General features: G+C 39.2%; 1 protein-coding gene across 5 annotated transcripts in view; it reads left to right on the forward strand.

Annotated features, from left to right (window-relative positions):
* DENND1A (DENN domain containing 1A) overlaps positions 1–10,181 on the forward strand; it is a 263,707-nt gene extending 253,526 nt beyond the window's left edge. For 3 of the 5 annotated variants that reach the window (XM_053473723.1, XM_053473724.1, XM_053473727.1), the window contains 4 exons: positions 1,181–1,269; positions 7,052–7,180; positions 7,433–7,679; positions 8,081–10,181. In XM_053473723.1, coding sequence (XP_053329698.1) covers positions 1,181–1,269; positions 7,052–7,180; positions 7,433–7,679; positions 8,081–9,313 — 1,698 coding nt within the window. In that variant the 3' untranslated portion in view covers positions 9,314–10,181. The remainder of the gene's footprint in view (positions 1–1,180; positions 1,270–7,051; positions 7,181–7,432; positions 7,680–8,080) is intronic. The other 2 variants (XM_053473725.1, XM_053473726.1) reach the window with 1 other exon arrangement.
* The last annotated feature ends 13,622 nt before the right edge of the window (positions 10,182–23,803 follow it).

A 23,803-nucleotide genomic window follows, 5' to 3' on the forward strand; every position in this document is an offset into this window, starting at 1 on the left:
AGATCTGTCAGAACTGAAGGAAATCCGTGGCGTTAGATGGACTGAATCCAGTAATATTGAAATCGCTTAGGGCAGTACTTCCACCATCATCAGCAGAAACGCTTTAGAAACCTGAAATTAAATATTAATTTACAGATAATATAAGTGACTCTGCGCTCAGAAATCACAATGACAAAATTAGTAAAATATATAAATACGATAGAGTTTCTACTTAATCTTATTACTACTCGCGACTTACAAATTGCAGAGCAATTAGCCCTCCAGGCCAATCCAAATCCTTCCAACAGGGCTGGTGCAAATTTGGCCATTGCACGCTGGGAGGCAGGAGCTCAGTGGGGTGACAGAGCGTTAGTAGCAGGGCAAGTGGGGTTAAAGGCAGGCACCGGACAAGGTAAGGAGATATATGCATGCATGTGGAAGTTGCGTTGGGTGGAGTGTTTGTGTGCAACTAGATTCCACTAGAGTTTATGTGTATATATATGGGGGGGGGCAGGGGCCAGAGGGCCACTTAGCTGTCATTTCCCCAGCCCAAGAGTAGTTTAACATTGATCTAATTTCCATTTGTCACAGTTATTAATACCAGATGTTTGAAGACTAAAAGTAAAGTGGATATTAACATTAAACTAGATATGAAGGGCCCTGAAACCATCACACAATTACAGCGAAAAAGAAAGCTCATGTGTGCAGACAGACACAGAATATGAGGATGCAAACCCCCATATGCCTGTACTTTTTAAAATATATCACTTCTGTGAGAATAAATCTCCAATACCATATGGTTGGCGTAGATGAAACAGTTGTTAATGCTGTTTTTTTTGTAGTTCCAGTATTAGGTGCTATGAAAGCATACAGTACAGCATTTAAATTGACAATATGATGTCGTTTACTGTCACATTAATGAAGAATGCCTAATAAAATACTTTAAATGCATTCTATACCTTCTATGAAATATACCTTCCTGAAGCAGTGCCTTATGGGCAATGACAGCATGGCGGCTGCTTTGAAATGAAACGGCATTGTATACGTGAATATTCAGAGAAAATTACCTGCAGCAAATAGATTCAATTAAATGTATGTTCGGTGAAAATGGATTCAAATGTTTGGTCTTTAATCTCTGGAAATAAGGAAGAAGTCACAGAAACAGGTAACCGCTAACACCACGCTAATCTTCTTATTACAGGTTCGTCCCCCCAGGCCTCAGGTCGCTCGACGTCCCAAAAATAACACAGTCGTAGACGGTCATAGAACCTCCACCTCCAGCCCCGACCAGTAAGTAGAATTCTATCTGCCAGCTTTCCTTTTTGAAGTCACAGTGCATTCATTTTCATAGTCAACAGATTTTGTATTTAAAAAAGCCTGATATTTCTAGTTAATGTTATTGAAACAAATATTGGACCGGAACTTTACCTTACTGGTTACAGCAATATCACCATACAGTGAAATAACAACATGTATATCCAAGTGTCTCCTCACTGTAATATCACAAAGCAAATCAACCAACCTTTGTAAGTGTAATGTTACAATACATAGTAACATAGTTCATAAGGTTGAAAAAAGACCAAAGTCCATCAAGTTCAACCTATATACATATTGTGTCCCTACCGTGTTGGGTACAATGAAGCAAACCAGAGCCTTGAGCATTTACTGTCTACAAATCACCGTACAATATGGCATGCAATAAGCTCTTCCAACTTACTTCTCCATTATCACAATACAATTGGTAAAAGCCTCCTATAATGATACAACAGGCCAGAGAACCCCCCCCCCGTCACTGATTTCTGTAAGATCACAGTACACTTCTGCAATCAGACATAATATTGGAAGATAAGGTTTATGAAAAGCTGTTAATGATATGGATTTTCAATATGTTCTGAACTAAACAATTAATGTCACGCTGTGCAGGTCATTGTAATTGCCCTTTTTTGTTTACATTCTGTGTTTATACATACTTTGTCATTAAGACTGGTGACCTGAAATGTATTATGGGGTCTCTTAAATAAAGAGGTAGTCCGCAGGAGGCTTGAACGTTTTAACTCCCTGATATCACTATACATCATAAAGGGCAAATCCTAGGGACCATCACAGTGGATGATAACACTTTACAGGCTAATATGAGGTGCTGATTAACTGTACTATTGCAGTGCAAAAGAGTGTACAAAAACAAGGAGAACCTCGATCACTAACTAAGCAAGGTAGAAAACTATAATAAGTCAACATAGAATCTGACGGCAGATAAGAACTATTTTGCCAATCTAGTCTACCCATATTTCCTCATGTTATATAATATAGACTATGAATGATAGACAGCCTTCTTGTAGCCTTTGTGAAGGTAAAAGATTGTTGGTCGTGACCATACAGTGATCTGAAAACTTCAGATCTTTATCCTTTGTCTCTTTGCAGGGTGGGTAACTAGACCATTCATCATAATGGAATGTGAAAATGTGAGATCATCGACCATACCCATTGTACAATACTACTGAACTGTATAAATCATTACAACGTATTGGCCTGATTATAGGATGCACTCCCCCCACACACTTAGTCTTTAAAGTGGGGGTGCGGCGTATAATTGGGATCCTCTAACTCTTGGAGTGGGGAGACAGGCCAAGTTCCAATTGGTTGATGCCAGAGGAGGCCCCTGCAGGCGACCAATAGAGTTGCCCGCACGGCTCTTTAACTCTTGACGGCGGAACTTGGCCTGGGGAGACCATGGACCACGCTCCAAGAGTTAAAGGTCCATACGAGCGATTCTATTGGTCGTTCGTACGGACCTTAAACTCTTGGAGCGGGGAGACCGGTGGTCTCCCCCGGCCAAGTTGCGGCACCAGGATTTTAAAAGTCTGTACGAGCGACTCTATTGGTCGCCAGCAGGGGGCTCCTCTGCCATCAACCAATGAAGTGCACCTGGCGCGAAAGCTGCTGTGTAGTGCGTACCGCGTTAACACCGTATTAACCCAGTATTAACCCCTTTTACAAAAAAATTAAGAAAAACAAAAACGGAGAATGTACACAAATATTCGCCCGAACCGAACACAGGTACGGGCGAATATTCGTGGAATACTAAGATTGTTTTCCCCCCATGAACACGAAGAGTTGGCTGGCGCCCAAGTCTACTGATTACCCTGACATAAGAATACAGTATAACAGATTGTGTACTCTTTTGGGTGATTGCCATTGTATTGGGATAAAGTGTAGCACACCTGAATCTCTTCTCATATTCGTTATAGGCCAGTACTCCCCTTACACAATATCAGAACTTAAAACAGGATCCCATAGTCTCGGATTTATTATCAGAATATAAAGCAAGGTGTCCCATTAAACCAGGATAAAGTATGCTATAAACTATAGCTTACTATAATATGAGTATACAAGTCAACAGGCCATAACCTGCTCTCACAAGTTTCACAGCAGAATAAGGGACAGAATGATGTGCCCTCTGCTTTTTAATTAAAAAAAAACAGAGGGGGAAAGGAAACTGTTACAAAAGTGAATATACTTTCGGTTTATTGAGAGATGTGAACATTAATTCTAGTATCTTCTTTAAACGTCATGGCTTCAAGATATACAAAGATAAAGTGTTCTGATTTATAATAGTTCGAATATGGCGATACTAACATTATCAAAGGCAGACCCCAGTGTGCTTCACCTGCAGGATGGTCTGGTTTGGGCATTCATAATATTAAGGCAGTGTGGGGGATTTTGCATTTATGCATTATAAAGGGTAATCTCAGGAGATGCTTACTGCAGTTTGACATTTATAATGAATAGTGATAACGGAGTTATGAATCCTGCAGACCCCTTTACTGAATAGATCTCACAACACATGCCGATTGTCTCCTAATGACAAGTTATATGTGTGCCAACGATATTTACTTAAGAAGAAACATATCAAAAATCCACAACATTAAGACATACACAAGCTATGAAATGCCAGTGTCTAATACCCTGTGTTAGTTGCCCCTATAGTGTAAGAGAGGGCGGCATACAGCAACAGATGAGTTGCCTTATCTGGCTCAGTGTCTTTTTTATAACTTGTCCATACTCTGTCTGGTCCTCTATTTATCTTCTCTTGCTTTCCTTGCTGCTCAGTGAAGCAAGGTAGAGGAGACCTTTGTATTAATAATGTGTATTTTTACTCTTGTTTTCAAGTTGTCACATTACCATGCCCATTTGATTCTATGATCACAATGTAACCTGAAAGTAACTAACACTTAGCACAAAGAATAGAATCTGCATATTCTTTTGTTAGGCTTAATCTCTTAATAGTGACTGGTAATCATGGTTTTAATGCAAAGGGGATTTGGAATCTGCTGCACTGCATGAAGCTCTACTGCCCTCTTGTGGTGAGAGTTTCAGTTTGCAATGTACTCTGCTGTACAAGCCCTACATTATCTTCTAGTGCTAATTAAGTTATGCCTGACACAAATTGCTGAGAAGGGTTGATAAATGAGAATGGTTTCTCACCAGTGACATGATTTTTAGAATGTTATTTTATCATTGTTGATCTAAAATATTATTACAAACTTTTATATATATATATATTTTTTTTTTATTTTATTTTTTTTTAACTACAAGCTATGAAGGAAACCATTTTTTTCTCCCATTAAAAGCGAGCAGACCTTATATTATTATTATTATTATTATTATTATTATTATTAATACTGGCAACATATTCCTCTGAACTGGAGATAATTTGTCAATAACAATCATTTCCAGTGTCATCAGATCACCTCATCCTCCAAAAAGTGCCAGGTTTTTAAATTGTGCTCACATATATAAATCAGTCAATAACCAATTTATGTCATATTTGGTTATGATATTGAGAATGGATAAATGCACTGACACAGGGTACCAAACAACATGGTGAACTAGCAACGTAATTACACTCCATTTGGGAATCCACTGGCATGTTCTAACACGCTTCTATCGTTCAAAGGTTCAGAAAACCCCCTGCAATGGATAGTTCCTGTGTTTCACATCAGATTTGTCACCCTCAAATAAAGGTGTAATAGTGGTCCTGAGAGGGTTCCTCATCATGTGTGAGAGGGCATCTGATTGACAGCTCCTTAACGTACAATATGAGGAGCAGGTGGTAAAGCTCGACGTAGGGAACACCTATGCAGGAAGGAATACGAAAAACAAGTTAACTGGATCAGTGTCCAATCTAGCACAGAGTCTTAAAATCAATTTAAGGCATACCATTGTCCAGATGACCATCCTCTTATCTAAATCTTGGTTTACAAGGACTTCCGTTATAGAAAATAAAATTTTATATTTAATTTCCTATTCTTACTGTGCTGCTTAAGCGATGTTAACTGATGATTATAGTAGGAGGCGTAAAACTATACTTGGGTTTTTTGGATCCTACAATGTCACCTTGGCTGGAAGCTGTGTGTCTGTGTGCCTTCTTGGAGCACCCAAGCCTGAATAGTCTTTAAGTCTTTGCAATTTTCCTATTATTGGTTCCAATAATACGTATAGATCCAATAGATCCTGGTAATAAAATGTAAGGATTTGTAATATAAAGTTACATAGTATATACTTTCGTACACACATGTTTCAAGAGGAAACATTTCTTCATGTCATTCAGATAACTTTGTTAGAGGTGTGTCGTTGTAGATACAATGCATTACATACAGTAAGGGGATTTAAGCATGCTTAGGCTATTCTGAACACAAGACCAAGGTTTCTACAAAATGGACAGCCTAAAGTTAAGCAGAATGGTTCTTATCTGCCGTTAATTATCTATATCCATAGAAATCTATGTTTCTGTGTTACAATACAGATGACTTAGTGTAAAGCTTTGGCTATATATTGTAGGTATCAGTAAATGATACAGTTCTTTGTGCAGTATATTCGATTGGTAGGCAGATGTTTTGATGACCCATGTATTTAAATTAACATACTCCTGTCTGTCCTGAAGTGTGTGTTCGACATAATGCAACATTTGTGGTCCCAGGTTAAGAATATTCATTCCATAAAATATCACAAAATTACATTATTTTCTTTCTTCTATCCGCCCTCCCATGTTTAATCTCAAGCTTATTTAAGTGTCAATTAAATTTGAAATATCTACATTTGTCAGCATTTCTTGGTTCTGGCCACGCTGATGTGAGGCAGGCATGTCCGTGCGTTCTCACCATGCATACCGTCCTCATTAAAAATAAACCCATGCCGTTGTAATAATGCGCACAGCCTCCACACTTCCCGCGGCTGTACAGGGATGTGTGTCTGACATGGTATTTAAAACGAAGCAAGCTGTCACTGGTGTCACAAGCAGGTGTTAACACAAGGACAGCTAACACTGAGACTGCTTGAGGAGCCTCAGCAATGCATTATGGGCAGTGATCGCGATCAATGATGATGTGTGTTTGACATATTATGCCTTAGTTTATAGAACTGTCTCATTTGTTTCACCGTGCTGTGGAAGAGTTGGTAGAGCTCCGGATGTTTTATTTCTGCCCCAAACTTTCCTGATCAACAGAAATAAGATGTCACTGTTGTACGATACAGCTGCACAGTAGCCCCGTGACTTACACAGATTACTTAAACACAGATTGTCAAGGAAAGTAGCCAGAATATCTACATCTATCTACATAATGTGCATACTGAGCAAAAGGGGGTCTCTTCCATAACAGCAGGAGTATTTTCTTTGGTGTTTAATGTGATGCACCTATATAATCACTGTAATACAATGACATTGACACTGGACGAACTGCTCTTTTGAATTTAACAGTTTCATTATTTTGACAATTTAGACCAACACAAGTAGCATGCAGAAAAAATAATTTTGGACCTTACAGGGATCCTGATAAACTTACTGCAGCTCTTCCCCAATGCAGCTTGAATGTTTGTTACGGAGATTGAAATTAGTTGTAATTTTACGTGCATCCTGGAAATCAGCAGAGAAGATCTAATATAATTGTACCTAAGTAATCTCTTTATTTTCCAACATCTTGCCATAAGGCTTCTGTATTTCATTAAGCAGCGTAGAGATTTTTGAGCTACAGGTCAACTAACTTTTATTTCTTCTGTTCTTCTGTCTCTTTAGCGTTGTGAAGCCCACACGCCACTATACTGTTTTCCTCTCAGAAGATTCGTCTGATGATGAATTCCTGCAGGAGGAGGACCCTGTCTCTGCCTTCTCTGAAAACTTTATCTTCTCTGCTCCCTTTGAATGGTCTCTACCCTCAGCCTTTTCTTTCACTGTAGAACAAACACAAATGTGTGAAATATAAATAATATACTTCATGCCAAGACCTTTCCTACCAGCAAAGTACCTCCTGGATAGAGTTAAACTTATATTCAATATGCTTTGTTCTTATATTATGCTTTCATTAGTTTAACACTTTCATTTTATTATACACATTACTTGTCGGTATAATCTGGCATCCGTTTTAAAAATAATTGGTCAATTTATTTTGTTTCTCAGGCCTCAACAGTACCGAACTTTAAAAGAATCTGATGCTGATGGAGATGAGTTGATCAGTCCAGAGAGTGAGTCGGCGACTGGCCAGGAGCCACCTGGTACACATCTTACTCATGTCAGTCTACTAGAGGACATCTTTAGTAATTTAGAGGTTGATTCACAACCACAGCAGCTGATCCAAGCCAAAAGTCTGGAAGATCTTCGGACTCCAAAAGAAGACAATGACGACAACTTCAGCTTTGATTACCAGGTATTGGTCCTTTGGACTACCGTAATATTAGACAACCATGCAAGATCCTTTTTGGGCAAAAACATGCAATGGGCCCTGATCATACACAAGTTATATTTAAGGCCAAAACCCACATTATCAATTTTAAGCTACGACTTAGAGAAACTGGTGATGATTTGCAATTATTATGTTTTTTTATTTTTTTATTATTTCATTGTTCTTGTAGTGGTAACCTGGCAAAAATACATGCTGGTGTTACCCAAACTATAAAACGCACATGGCGTCTTTAGTAATTCTTATCTGTGATAGTGTTATATTTAATACATCAACTATAGCACAACCTACTGGTTATTCAATATAAACCAACACAATTATTGGTAATGGGTTACTCAAAAATTAATTATTTCTGTATATTTTTACAGCGAATGGATCTTAATATCCATGAAAGAAGTCGCATTGTCCCCACAATTAAATATAACCATCCATACAACAAGCTTTGGAGCTTGGGGCATGATGATATGGCAATCCCCACAAAATATCACCAAGTTTCACCAGAAAGACAATTAACCCTCCCTGAGAGCATGGCAACTCTGTCACATCGAGAGAGTCCTTTGGGTTTTGTAGAACAAGAGGGGACATGCTGCAGCACACAGAACACCATCACAATTCCACGGCCACATGGAAGAAAGACCCCTGAGCTGGGCATCGTCCCACCTCCCCCAGCACCCAGATCTGCTAAGCAACAGAGTGTTCCACCAGTTAATGAAACAAGCAAACCACCAACAAGGGAGAGCAGTGATTTCACTTTGCAAAGTATTTCAGCACCTTTTGGGGATCAGTCGCTGGAGGAGGCACATCTTCAGCATTCCAACTCTAGTTCTTCAGGAATGCTGCTGCCAGTTAAAGTTTCTGCCGAGGTTGGAGTGAATGAAGATCTTTTGAGCCTCTTGGATCCTTTAAAAACAGGAGACTGGCAAAGTGGTACCCATCCTCCTGTAGGCAGTGGTGTACAGAGCTCTGAAGACCCTCACAGCTCAAGCACTCAATCCTATACTACTTTACAAAATGATTTTGCTTCTGCCGCATTTACAAATCAGCTGGGATTCACCAAGCCACAGCCCCCGTTTCTACATCCCCTTAACCCATTTGCCCAGTCAATACCAACAGAACAGCCTATCCCTGTGATGGGCGGCCCGAGGGGAACTTTCATTACAACAGTAGGCCCTGTACTTGGTCCAAATACCTTACTCTCAACACAGAGATTTTATCATGGTCAGAGACCTCACCCTTCAATGATACCCGGAAGGAGCCCATTTGGCCAAGTACCATCAACCTCCAATATCAATCCTTTAATAAAGCAGGGTCACAACACAGCTGAAACACAGCCACATTTTCCACCTGTTGTTGGCGTCACTGCAGGACACAGAACTTTACCTATGATACATCCCCCTTTCAAAGCCCAGGAGGGCAAGTCAAAGGAGTTTCCAGCCATCCCCCCAAGACCTTCTAAAGTGTCAGATCCTATTCTGCTCCCTGTGAAGCCAGGACAAACCAGGGATCCATTTGATGATTTGATCAGCAAAACCAAACAGGAGGTAGCGCCAGCAACTGGTAAAGTTGAACAACTACGGAAGCGGTGGGAGACGTTTGAGTAAGAGTCATATGCGGAGAAGCAGAGAATCTCGCTTTAAAGAAACCTAAGCAATTGAAACAACCATGGAAGCAAGCATTTGCTCCTATACTTAAGACTAACGTTTGCTATTAAAGGCTTTCATATCACAAATATAATATCCCATGTTATTTGTTTGGAGAAGTATTGTATACACAGGAAGCTCTTGTTTAGTTTGCTTCCTAATTTTCAAAATGTGAATTGATTTATAACTATCTAGACCTTAGACGTTTGGCCAGCCTAGATAGGCATTTTAGTGTTAGCCTGTCCAGGCGGTATCTACTTTTACATACAGTGCTTGTTTAGCAAAGATTTCATATGTAGTAACAAAAAAATCACACTTATCACAATCTACAATATTTATCACAGCTTTCTATTGTTCTGCAATGGTGATGCGTACCTCGCTTTAGTATTTACAGGCACATGCAATGATAGATGGATTCACTTACCACTTCAAATTAAAGTAAGCAGAAGTCTATCTATGTACAAGCGTCTCGCTGGGCCAGTATGTGTCGTGACAACCAATAGACTGGACCATTGAGTTCCCATAGTTAGTAAAATCCGTTTCACTGCCCAGTGTCCTGTAACGTGGCACATTGTTGAATTAAGTTGTTTTGACAAGAAGAAAAGTGCAGTTTGTCATCCTTTTGTAGGGTTTTTTGTTTCTGGAAAACACATATGGCTGCTGTGGGGGTAGCAACCGTATATTACACGTAGAATATTATTTATCCGTTTATCTCTACAGCTGCAATATATGTGCCCCAAAAAAGAGTTTTGTGATGGGAACAGCATGGTGCAGTCTGGACAAAGTCTGATCAGAGCACTACCCTCTCAGCTCACACGTAAAACAATAATGGTTTAGGAAATCCAACCCGGGTAGACACACCAAACGATAAGAGAAACATGTCCCCTGTCTGTAAGGGTTTACAGTGTACTCTGCACTGTACAGATATACTCTGCATGTTACACTTTAGTTAGCTCAGGCACATTAGGCAGTCTACACAAAACACACACTATATTGTGTTAGTAAATCTGTTGTATTTACACACTGAATTGATGTGTTGTGAGCTTGGAGGTCATCTAGAAATGACTGCAGTATTATCTGTGGGTAGATGTACGTCATGTTTACCAGTTACATTTTTTTTACCTGAACCCAATGGAAAGTGTATAGAGTATTATCTGTTTTGTGAATTTAAGTAGTAATTATTCAACCAGCACTGATGATCTGGACAAATGTGATTCTTCAACTAATCAGTTAATCATACAAAATGAGTTGAATTTTGCATAGGTGATTCATTGACATACCTGAGGCCAAAGTAATGTATCCGCTTATCCATATCTTCTTAATATTGGCTGCAGGTTTAAGATGAATGGCCTAAAAATAAACAGTGTAGACTTTATTTCCACAATACCCAACCATCCAGGTGCCTACCAGAGGATCGTGGTTCACCGCAGTCCATAGCAGCTTGGGTACCAAAGATTAGCCTTCACTCATAGTCTGCCTATTTTTGTGTACATTTTAAGGCTATAGTGCTATAGCTGACCATCAACTAATTCTTAGCACAACCCAATAAGTCTCAAACCATCTCGAAAAAGTGATTTCTTAAAATCAGTCTGCTGGTGATTTCTTGAGATGCCTGTACCTCTTTGGGCGAAGTACTGTATCCTATCTAGTTCTGAATCATGATCTTGCTCTAGAACATATCTTTGGAATCTAAGTGTATTTTATGTTTTATATATGCACCTCTTTCTTTTTTTTTTTTTAAAAAACAATGTATTTTAAGCTGCTTACATCATTTGGTATGACATTTCAATGTCATATTAGGACATTTTTGAGTGTATGGCAATATTGAATGTAATGAAGAATGAAGATCAGATTTCACTTGAAAAACATGAAAAGAATACTTTACATGGCCTGGATGCTTGTGTCTGCTGACAGAGGCCACATTTCTGGCAGAACCTGTCCAAAACCTTTTCTCTTTAGCCCTGTGGTTTAAATAACCACTGCAATTGTTTAATAACACGTTTTTATAGAGCCTTGCACAGAAAATGGTGTTTTTCCTGTGTCCATCTTCCTAATAAGATTGTCACAACAATGCCTATGTCGGAGAATTAGTACATTTTATTAAAAAAACAGAGGAACCAGTTCTATCAGGGTTTCTCAACTTTTTCGCCCATCAAGAACCCCCAAGTTACATTTATTCCTAAACACCCTGTGTCTGTCAAGTAAAATAAATGTCCATTAAGGAAAATATGCTTTTGGTGCAACACGGGCTTTTCTGGTGCTCCTCAACTTCCAACAGCTCTTGGGGAAATAAATATGCACTTGTCTGTTTGTTAGTAACAACACCACGCATTGTGTGGAAGGACAGTGATAGAATCTTCCATATTTTATAGGAACTTGCAAAAGGCAAACAGGAAAGGGTGTATTCCTTGAGTGTTGCTGACAGTTTAGCATGGTCTTAGAAACCTTGGAATGGATTATATAAATCATATAAATCATGAAAGCACGTAAGAGCTGTGTATGGATGCGTGAATGTGGATTCAAACTGCATGTTACATTATGCCTAATACCGATTTCATTGTAGTTACACGGAGATCTGCAGGCTACACACTATAGTAACGGAAAGAAGCGTATTTACCAAAGAAAGCATTCGAAAGGAGGGTTGAACACCTGATTTCACAATGCATTATTATTAAGGGTAAACACCAGCAACCTTTGAATGCGAGGGCCAATGCAAAGATAGAGTGAAAGATTTATTATGCATTAAATTTAGTCATCTCACTAGTTTAACTATGCATGATACAGGGCAAGCTCAGCCTCTCCTGCAGGTGAAGCTCACTGGGGTTTGCCACTAATAATGCATTGTGACACCCGAGAGTTGGATTGTTCCAGTCTCCCCCAATGTGATCATCCTACGTCTCAACGATGGCAGCTATGATGGGAGAAAAGTATTGTTCAATATTATATACGTAAAGGCTGGATTTGCTGTTACAGATTTATGACATAACTGCACAGTGCCCAGGTAGTGCTTTTGTTTGTCACTTCAAAACCTACATTTATGTTTAGTTCTTTTTATGGGGATATCCTAAGGGAAAAAATAATGTGTTATATATACTGATTAGATAAAGAATACTGGATTTCACATTGTTTTATGTGTTATAAGGTGATTAGATCACAATGGAAATGATGCACTATATTATTTTATTGCTGCATTAATGAGATATAGTTTGCAACCTGCTGAGTTACTTAGACCATTTTATTTGCTGGAGACTCATTTTAAGGTCATTAATGGAATTGTAACTGTTCTAATACAAGAGCAATGATTTGCACACCCGGCTGTCAAGAAAAAAACAATTAAGCATTTTTTATTATTATTACGGTATTTTCTTGTTTTAGCAACAGGAAAAGTATACAAAAGAAAACCAATGCGCATGTTTCAGATTTCCGTTTTATTTCAAATAATCTGTCTCTCGCTGCTAAGGGATTAGCATTACAACATCGCAACCAGGTCAAAGCAGTGTAAGAGGTTAAACACGTATTTTCTTTGTACAGTTGATGTGCATGCACATGTCAGTGATAAAGGTGTTAGCAGTCTCACAGAAAAGTATTTTTCTATCATTTATACCTTTTTATGCTGTGTGTAAAAAAAAAAAAAATCATGTTCTTTTGAAGCTCGGTGAAATAGTTGCACTTTACAATGCCGTGAAATTACACTTTTCATGTTGAAAAAATTACAGGAAATAAATATGTTCAACCAACCTTTGCTGCCTATAGTTTATTCATTATAAGAGTCGTGTGTTTCAATGATATGACATGCTTGCAAGGCATGAATACTTAACAACAATATTACCAAATTTGTTAAAGTAAATAAAAATACACAACTTGTAGCTCCCATTGTTCATTAGCATCAGCCAACCAACATAGGTATAACTGTATTTCGGCACGGTAAAATAAACACTCCTGAACCTTTTAAGACCTTTTGATGAAATATAAATAAGGTTAACTTCTTTCCCTAAGAGAGTGGTAGCTAAGTGGAACATAGTTTCAGCAGACATGGCTGAGGTTAATGCATTGAGAGAATTCAAATGTACAGCACGGTCTTTACACCAGACCAATGGGCAGAGCAGATGGCTGTTGGATTCTTATCTACCATCATATTCTGTGTTTCTCGTTTTCCTAGGAAAGGGCTTATTCTCTACCAAAAAGGAATATTCATTTAAAATCTCTGGCTCCAAAGTGGCATAAATGTGGCTAGAACAAGTCTTTTGGGCTGTCAAACTAGTGGCCACCCTTCCCTCTTAGGAGCACCCATTTATTTGGAACAGCTGAACTATGTTATCTGGATATTAGCCCTGCCTTTATATACCTGCTCTACCCTTCGGCTTGTCCTGTCCTTGATTTTGGGTTCCGATTTGGCTCTTGTGATCTCTTGGTGCTGACCCGGCAATCCCCAAGTCCGGAAAATGACCAATGCAGTGTTCTAATTATCGTCTTATCTTGTTGCTGAACACTGACACTAAACTATATGCGAAACTCCTAGCATCAAGGCTGAATTCATTACTACCTCTACTGATCAACTACACACAGTGCATCGCATAAAAACGATAATAATCAATAATGACAATCATTGTCAAAGATTTTTATTATTGAATAGTTGAATTAGCCGGACTATAAGACTAAGATCCAAATCCCCCGCAGTGCTTCAGAGGACCTGGATCCTCCTCTCTGGCAGCCCGGTGAACATCTGCGCGATGTGCGCAGACAACCTCAGCTGCTGGTGGCTTCTACAACAGAGTGCTGGCGTGACATGACCTTCAGGTGCTCCGACATAAAAGCCCCAGGGGAAGTGCCAGGCAGTAGCAGAGGTTGTCTACACGCATCGCGCAGGCGGCTGCCCCCACTAGACACCAGGGAGTCTGGAGCACGGGAGGCAAGTCTGGGGATACATTGGTCTGAGGGGCAGAGTGACATATCTGGGGGTATAAGGCATATCAGGGGGGCAGAGTGGCAAATAAAAACAAGAAATGCATTTTTCTCAATCATAGTTTTTATTAAATGTGAAAAAATAGTTTACATGTGAATTAATATTTACTAGTAAAACTTTTTTAGTTTGAGAAATATTGTGTTTGGGTTCTAAAATAAGAAGGCAATTAGAAAAATTACACGTTAATGTAATTTTTTTTTTATTCTGCTATTTGTTTTTAACACCCAGCTTGTTCATTAAATTATTTTAAATAAACTAAAAATTTGCATATTCTTTTTTTATCTGATTAACCGAAAAAAAATAATCGACCAACTAATCGATTATGAAAAGCCCAACAGAATTCCTAGCTGGTGGCCGAAACGTGTATCGCTAGAAGATGGAAAAATACCTTAACTTCCGAATATATGTCACATATGGCAACAAACGCTTCAGGTCTTCAACTGTGTTTGGGACATATGGGATGTCTTTTATGACCACCACTGAGGTCTTACTCCCCCTGGATTGGTCCTGCTGACCCATCACACTCCTTGACACATTCAGGCTCTTAGCGACTGCTAGTTCTCTTTTTTTCCCTCTTTGTTCCTCTTCATAGCTATAAATATACCAATATCCAACCTCCGAAAAATTGTAATGTCAGATACCATTTATATTCAGCATGATAATATGCTACACCATTTATCCAAAAGTATTTGTAAACCAATGTGAATTTTAGTGACATGATGGTACCTCTATAAATTCGAGAGAAAAAAGTGGAGGAAGTAGCACACATGACGTTTATTAATTTAAAGATCATTTCCTTCCTGCAGTGAGAAACCATCTGTTTTCAGCATGCCTGTAGGAATATAACAAAAAAAAACCATGCAAGTCACAACAGGTAGCAAAAACAATGGTGACCGTGGTCAGACAAGCAGATGGAAGAGATCAGGCTCATGCTATGTGTAAAATAGCTTTAAGGGCAGTGTAACTGCTAATCTGCCACACTCCATTTCTTGGGAAAGCTACAAGGATACTTAGACAATGAAACATGTAAAAGAAATTGTAAGCTCATTAAAAACATAGTTTCTGTGCTTTCGTAGTCCCTGGATGGCAAAGGGCAATCGCACAGCATTACCTTTCATTAATAACTTATTAAAAAAAAGCCAGCTTCCAGCAGCTCTAGGTGTTCATTATGAGTGCCAGTATATTTAGAATCGACAGAAAAAATCTTTGAGTCTTGCCAAAAAGCAGTATTTGAAATGACTAGTTCCTCTGTCACTGAAAGGGGGTAAAATGGTATATGAATGAATACATATTACCAATACATAAAGGGCCACTACTAGCAAGTTGAGAATTTACAGGTACTATGGGTAGATTTAAAAAATAGCGTGAGACATAATCTCAATTTGAGGTGAATGCACATTCTTGATTCTTGTCAGACACCTGATACAGAGAATGCATTTAACAAGGTGGACTGTAATTCATATCGCCCGACGCCCGGGACATGCAGTTATTCTTTTCTTTTTCATGTAGCCCTGATGCGGGCAAACAGCAGGGATAGGATCCAGATTCCCCGCAGCGCTGCAGAGGACCTGGATCCCCCTCTCTGGCAGCCAGTGGATGTCTGTGCAATGCAATGCCGGCACTTCCGCCAGGGCTTCTATGAAGGAGCGCCGGCCTTACATGACCTTCCGGTGCTCCACCATATAAGACCCGGCGGAAGTGACAGCAGCAGCTCTCTGGAAGCTGGGGAACTTCTGCTACTGCCGAGGCTTCTAGACGGAGCGCCGGCATAGAAGCCCCGGCGGATGTGACGAGCAGCAGCAGAAGTTGCCATCACGCAGACGTCCACCGGCTGCCCCCACTAGGCACCAGGGAGTCTAGGGGTGCATTGGTAAGTCAGGGAGCAGAGTGGCATATCTAGGGGGGCATAAAGCATATCAGGAGGCAGAGTGGCTTATCAGGAGGCATAAAGCATGTCTAAGGGGGCAGAGTGGCATTTCTAGGGACAGAGTTTTATATCTAGGGGAGCAGAGTGTCATATCTGGGGGGGCATAAAGCATATCAAGGGGCAGAGTGGCATATCAAGCAGCATAAAGTATATCAGGAGGCAGAGTGGCATATCTGGGGGGGCAGAGAGGCATATCTGGGGGAGAGTGGCAAATGGGGGTTATAATGCATATCTGGGGGCAGAGTGGCTTATTAGAGAGGTAGAGTGGCATATAGGGGGTATAAGGCATATCTGGAGGCAGAGTGACATATAGGGGGTATAAGGCATTTCTGGGGGGCAGAGTGGCATATAAGGCATATCTGGGGGCAGATGTGCATAACTAGGGGCAGAGTGGCAAATGAAATAAAAACAAAAAATCTGTTTTTTCTCAATCATCGTTCTTATTAACCCCTTAATGACAAAGCCCATACATGTACGGGCTCAAAATGCATTGTTTTCAATGGGTTTAGGGACCGCCCATTGTCCTTAAGGGGTTAAATATGAAAAAAAAAGTTTACATGTGAATTTATTAACTTTTTTTCCTATACGGTAATCTTATATTTAGGCTTTTTCTTTTTTTCTTAAATGAATATTCATTCATTCATTCTTAAATGAATTTTTTATGTTTTAAGTTATGTGGAAATATATGCTACAATGGGAAGCAGGTATCAGCTACACCTTGATTGGGGAGTGATGGATTACATCATTTAGGAATACACACAAACTAGAATTTGACCCGACCTGCCTCATTGAATACAATGGCAGCCAGTGCAAAGCTCTGCTATGTTAGCATTCTACATTTTCTTGCATTCTATGTAGGAAGGAGGCTCTCACTTGACTACATTTTTTGTTCTTTAATTAAAAGGCTTATCACAGCTTTACATGTTATACACACAGCATGTTACAGGCGTTTTACACACCCTCACTCACAACATCTGTAGCCACTGGTTATCCCATCAGCCTTACTGGCCTTTGCTAAATATGTTCTGAAATTACAACCCATATGCAGGTTGGTGAGCCTCCTTTCACCTTTCACACCAATAAGTAGTTGTTTTTCTTGTGGTATATACCCCTTCCCTAGACTCTTACCGTTTCCATTTTTATTCTTCTTGTTTGTTTTCATCATTATAAATATGATGCATATTGCAGAATATCATTTTTCATTTCTGTATTAATAAAACTGCCATTTTTTCCACTCTGAAAAAAGCAAAAGAATATATATTTTTGTATATGTATGTTTTTAATGTTAAATAATATAACACTATGTCCTCCACCTCCATAATTAAATGATACTTAGGATGTCTGATCGACGTATCGCAATCAGTGAATGGTCGTGAACTTCAGCTCTTTCTCACTGCATGACCAGTTCTAATGAGAAAAGGCTGAAGTCATTAAGAGTTTATTAACTAATTAACATAATAATTGCTGGTAGTTTACATGTGTTGGACATTAAATTAATGCATACTGTTAATTTCCTTGACCTTGTTTGCCATCAAATGTATATATGTATAAACAGAGAGCCTGTCCAGCAGGAGATCATAAAATGCCGCAACCAGCAAGTAATCCTTCAGGTACTTATCTACCTGGAGACGTGTTGTAGTAAACAACACCTTTTTTTTATTGCGATTCTGTTTTCAGAATTAAGTAAATTACCAGTGCCAATTTAGGGCATTTTGGTTGTGAATTAATTAGCTGTGTTAATCAGATTCTTACACATGCGCTGTCCAAATAATAATAATAATAATAATTAAAAACCTTGAAATGATTCAGTAACAGCTGGGAGTAGTTACTGTTTACAGAATTGATGTTGAATGGAGATGATTTTGAATCACATTATATGACCCTCTCAAGCAAAATGGCAAATTCAAAGCTTAATAAATGTTGGACAGTGCAGCTGGAATGCTTTGCTTGCCTTTTTGCAGTGGAGCACCTAGAATGCACCAACACTAAACTAATTCAAGTTAAACCCCAAATAACTTTGTGTTGACAAGTGAAGCGTATCATTCTTCATATGATCTGGGAATAAGGTATTTTCTATTTTAATGTTCAACCTGCCAGCTAAATGGCTTCTTATAGAATTGTTGAGAGTGCTGTTTGTTCCAACACAGATTGTCACATCTTTACCCTTTTCTTGTCCTTGGCATCCACTCCTTGCTGTCACGTTCTTTCCCTTTCTCTGCTTTGAAGTATTTGCTGTGTGTATCTAGGCTATGCCTTTATGCAAGCACAACCATATCAAACACATCCTATATAAAAAAAAATCCTGTCCTACTATTCTCAAACTGAATTATATTTTGACCAGAACTTCCCCATTTGCTCTACCTATATCGACCCTTTGGCTTGCTAAGAAATGGCTTTTCCCTCCTTTACGCTGCTACTCATTGGACCCATGAAGTCTGATTCTCACTAACCTAACTATGCATTCTTAAAGGCCAACGCATGTTAATGCCTAACATACAGTAAATACGCAATTTTGTTGTGCGTAAAAAACACCTGTCCTCTGTAGCATTGCTAACTACAGAGTTCCAAACTGCCTGTGGAGGCAACATCATCACAAACACTCTGTCAGGAGCTTCATGAAGTGAGTTTCCATGGCTGAGCAGCCATGCACAAAAATCACTATGCACAAAATGCTATCGATCGGAGCTGTGTGAAGCACACCGCCACTGGACTCCGGAGCAGTGGAAACGTTTTCTGGAGTGACATAATTAACTTCATTATCTGGAAATCTCATGGATAAATATGGGTTTGGCGCATGCCAGGAGAACGCAAAGTGTATTTTTGGTGGATTAGGAATAATAGTCTGGGGCTGTTTTTCAAAGTTTAGGCCTAAAAAAATTAGAGCTAAAAATGCGAGAGAGAGGCTGAGTGAGGGGGATGCGTGCAAACTGCAGAGATTATCAGAGACAGTGAACGTCTGTATGTATAAATATATGCATGTGTAATTTTATGTTGTAACAGTGTGTGTGTGCATGTACAGCATATACATGTGTAAGATGTTAGTGGGTATGTGTATATGCATATATGTTTATGGTGTTAGAGTGGCTGTATGTATGTACAGTATGTGTTAGTGTAGAGCTGCCCCTGACCATCATCATATCCTCAACATCTTCATTACTTCTAATAGCCAACCACATTCATTATCCCTCAACCACAATATTCCTATTCCTCCCCCTATCATTCCCATCCCCTTCCATTATCACACCATATTGCGCCACAATCATCCCCCTCCATTTCCATGCTCCCTGACATAACTCCTCATCATTTCTAAACCCATCCTTTATTTCCCCATTATATTAATAACTTTCCCTTAGCATGCACCCTTCTTATTCATACAATATTTAACAATAATTTTTATTATCTCAAACAATGTAATACAGAGGCGCAACTAGAAACCTACCTGGGGCCGCCTCACTTCACAAGCAACATGTCCCACAGTGCCACCTTTCCCCCAAAATACCTGTGCCATCTTTGTCACCAGCTTGTCTGTACCCCCAAAAAGCTTCCCAGTGCTATCTTTGCAACTAGAATGCCCGTGCCATCTTAGCTCCCCAAGCAGCCTGCCTGTGCCATATTTGGCCCCAATTTTTGTCAGTGCCCCAGCTTGTCTGTGCCATCTTTGTCCACAATCAGCTTTTCTGTGCCCCCAAATAGCTTGGCTGTGCCATCTTTGTCCCCAACATCTCATCATTGCTCCCATATTGTCTGTGCCATTTTTGTCACCAAATAGTTTTCCAAACACCTTGCTCTTCCATCTTTGCTAAACTGCTTGTCAGTTCCCCCCCAACAACCTGCTTGTGCCATATTTGCCCCCCAAACAGCATGTCTGTGCCACCTCTGCTCTCCAACGTGTTTATTTCTTGTTTCCATGGCAATCCGTACAGACAAATGGGATTTCTGAAAACAAAAAAAAAGACTGAGGCAGACAAATTTCACAGAAAAACAAAGCCCCCCCCCCCCAAAGAACACAAGCTTTCTGCCGGTGCTCAAGTCTATTTTACATTTTCCTAATAATACTTGTAATGCATTGTATACCATGGCATCACTGCACAGGTAACAGTATTCAAGAAGCTGCCTCTTAATATGTTTGCACAGAATGAGCCCCACATCCTTTCTCTCTTCTTTATTATGTGACTGTAAGCCAAACCAAAGGCTCACCTCTCTTAATGTATTTATACAACCTCCATCGTGCTAAAAACGCTCAAAGACATATCGTAAAACTATTTGTTCTATTGCATTACATTTTTTATTTAATCATTAGCCTCACTCCAAAACCCAACATCTGAATAGAGTTCTGCCCCAGGCTGAACTGTTAACTATAACATAGGACATTGTATCTAATCTCCATTTATATTTCTATTATCTTGCCGCCTCTGTAAGTGAACGGAATGAAGCACACCAGCCTTATATAGGAAAATATTTTATTTACACATAAATAAACTAAACATACAGGTCAATAAAATCATTTTGTGATAATTACCATATGCTTGCCCCTGTTCTTTGCACCCATGTTTTTCAGTGTTTTCATCTGATAATGGTTTACAAAAGATACAGCACACCATTCAATAATGGACAGGCACTGAGTGACGTCTCCCCATACCTGTTAGTTAATCTTTTAGCTGATACTCCCGTAGACTAATTCCGTAGACTTGTGGGAGGGAGCTGCCTCTCTGGGGTAAGTGGGTTTCCTAAATAACTGTTTTAATACAGCTGGTTTGTTAGGTGTTCACCGAACTTGGAATGCATCGGAATGGTGAGGGACCATTTTCTCTTTTAAACATTAGGTAAGTGTCTGATCTAACATATACTTCAATACATAATGGCCATGGGAATGCAGCTTTACCTTCTCAGGGTAACTAATGTACAGTGAACATTTCTAAAGCGGTGTTTTAAGTGACGCTGTGACATTGATGTAAGTCTACGGTTAAGGCACTTACGTTAACCTGCTGTCCATTACAGCTATCTGATTTCAGCTTATATCAAAATAGCTTTACAGAGCTAATAGATATGGATACATAGTAATCCTCTTGGGAAGATCCTTGCACCCTGACAAATCTATGTATGAAAAATGTCATTATCCCCACATCAATTCTGAAGAAGATGACAGCTGACGCCTTGTGGATGTTTTGTATTTTAACTTTGGTGATCTGTGTAAAATGTCAGATTGGCCATGCTTCGTGTCATATTTAAGATGGACCTCAACTTAGCGTTATTGTCATATCTGAAATAAAGCCATTACTCAATCCAACACTGGACAGCATCTATAATTCGAGTTATCATTAGTATTAGTAAATGTTCTGGGTTTTGTGTCCCGCATTAACATTGTTCTGCTCTCACATCAGATGTACCTTGAGTAAATGTATAGTTAGCGCAGTGAAGTAGTCGCAGCACTGTACGCATTGTCCAGTAATGTAACACATTTACAGAAATAGATTCAATAGAAACCCTATAACATGAACACAAAAAGGAAACAATCATGTATTTGCTATCTTCCTAGTTACACAAAACATCCTAAAACTGACTAATTTCCAAGCATTCTAAAAGTTGAGAGGAAACACCCTGCTTTCTTTCTTTTGTTTTATTATTCTTTTTCTTTTTTTCTTTCTTTGCATTTGAATGTATATTGGGATAATCATTGTATTGTAATATGTATGATATGTGTTATGTGCAATTATTGTTAATCGAATGCATATCTTTCTTTTTCCTATGAAAATTTAATAAAAGACATATTTAAATAAAAAAAAAAAGAAACCCTATAATAGGAACACAAAACATCCTGTTGGAATAATCAACAAAATAGTTTTTGGAGAACAGATTTCTAAAAGTGTGGTGGATCCTAGAATTAGATGTGTTGTCTATATTTCTAATAAAATATATGGTTACTATTGCTGTTATGAGCTCTCAAAGTTCATACAATTTATAATATTTTGCCTGGTTTTATGAATGATGATAATCATTAACACAGAACTACGTTAATTGGGTTAATTGCTTAGGTTTTTCCTGCTGCTTGAACCTAACAAAACAATCTTTACACATCATTTCTTTGAAACGTATACAAGCTGCTGCGAGAGTATGCCATAGGCGCAAAAATATATGGGATTCTTAGATAGACTTCAAATCAATGGGTAAGCAGAGCCGGCCTTAAGTGTTCTGGTGCCCTGTGCGGACTACTCCTCTGGTGTCTCATGTCTCATTATGTATGGGGGTATTTAGCAACAAATGAGCAAAAAGCTTTATAGTTATAGGTGCGCCCCATAGTAACATGTAATGCCGATATGACAAACGATAACTCGGCATCTACTATGCTGCGGTATTGATAAATACTCTATTATGTAAGTTGTACGGATCCTTTGTCATATCTTTTCTCCTCGCCTAGACTTTGTAGATGTCTCGGATAGTAATTCTCACTCAGCTGTGCTGTTTGATTTTGTTTGAACTCTTCGAAAACTCACTGTTGGGTTAAGGTTGGTCTGTCCCACCATCAGTTATGCTTTCTGTACTCAGTTGCCGTCACGTAAGCCACGCAGCACGATTTAGAGTCCCAATCTCTCTGTTAGCGTTATACAGTTAATACACCTGACTTCTTCATCGGTCCAGGCTGTCTTGATTTCCCCGGTTATCCTCCCATTGCGTGTTCACTCAGAGCCACAGAGCCTGGTATGCTCTCTCGGGCCATGGACACCGTACCTCCTCTGTGTTATACACATAGATTTTAAAATTGAGTACAATTTGACCATACAGGTATGGTGAACCAGTCCAAACACGCGTCCTATACGTGTAGATGTGTTGCAGGATGCTGAATCCTTTTAACACCATCAGATGAGTCTTTCCGTGGGAGGCAGTTTTAACACATTCCACATCTCCACTCGAGCGCCATCTTTTTCTTGTCGACTAGGACTGTAGGTCCCCTGTGTAGCTCTCTTTTTCCGCATAGTCACCATTATAGCGGTGATGACGGACAGCAGAATAAACAGCATCCCTGTTCCTATAGCTGACCCAACCAGTGTGGGGGATTTTCTTTCACGGGACAAACGTGGTTTCTGTATAAAATGGAGCAGTGGATGTTAAGTATGAGAAATAAGGGCATCTAGAAGGAAATATTAAGGCTGGGAAGCAAAACTAGCACCAAGGACAGAAGAACTGGACGGCTCCCTCTCTCTAGTAATTATAACTTTTTTCCCATGTCACTAGAAGGAAACGATTGGTTAAACACAGTTGCTTTGGTGACTTTGCTTTTTCCAGTAACTTTGATGAATGAACTGGACTGCCCACAAATAATTTCTTAAATCAATATTTACTCCATAAATATTTTCTTAGGGACGTGTTATTGTTTATCTGTAACGTTAAAGCAAAGCATTCACAAATCACTATTAACATAACACAAAACATGTGGATTCACAATCACATCTGTATAAGTGTCACAAATAAATATGCATGTACCCAGTGTAAAGACATAGAAAAAAATGGACGCATTCTTATACAGACCCAAGAAGACGACCAATACTAAATGAATTATTTGAGT

This window comes from Spea bombifrons, chromosome 8 (assembly GCF_027358695.1).
Source record: "Spea bombifrons isolate aSpeBom1 chromosome 8, aSpeBom1.2.pri, whole genome shotgun sequence".
In the NCBI taxonomy this organism is placed as follows: Eukaryota; Metazoa; Chordata; class Amphibia; order Anura; family Pelobatidae; genus Spea; species Spea bombifrons.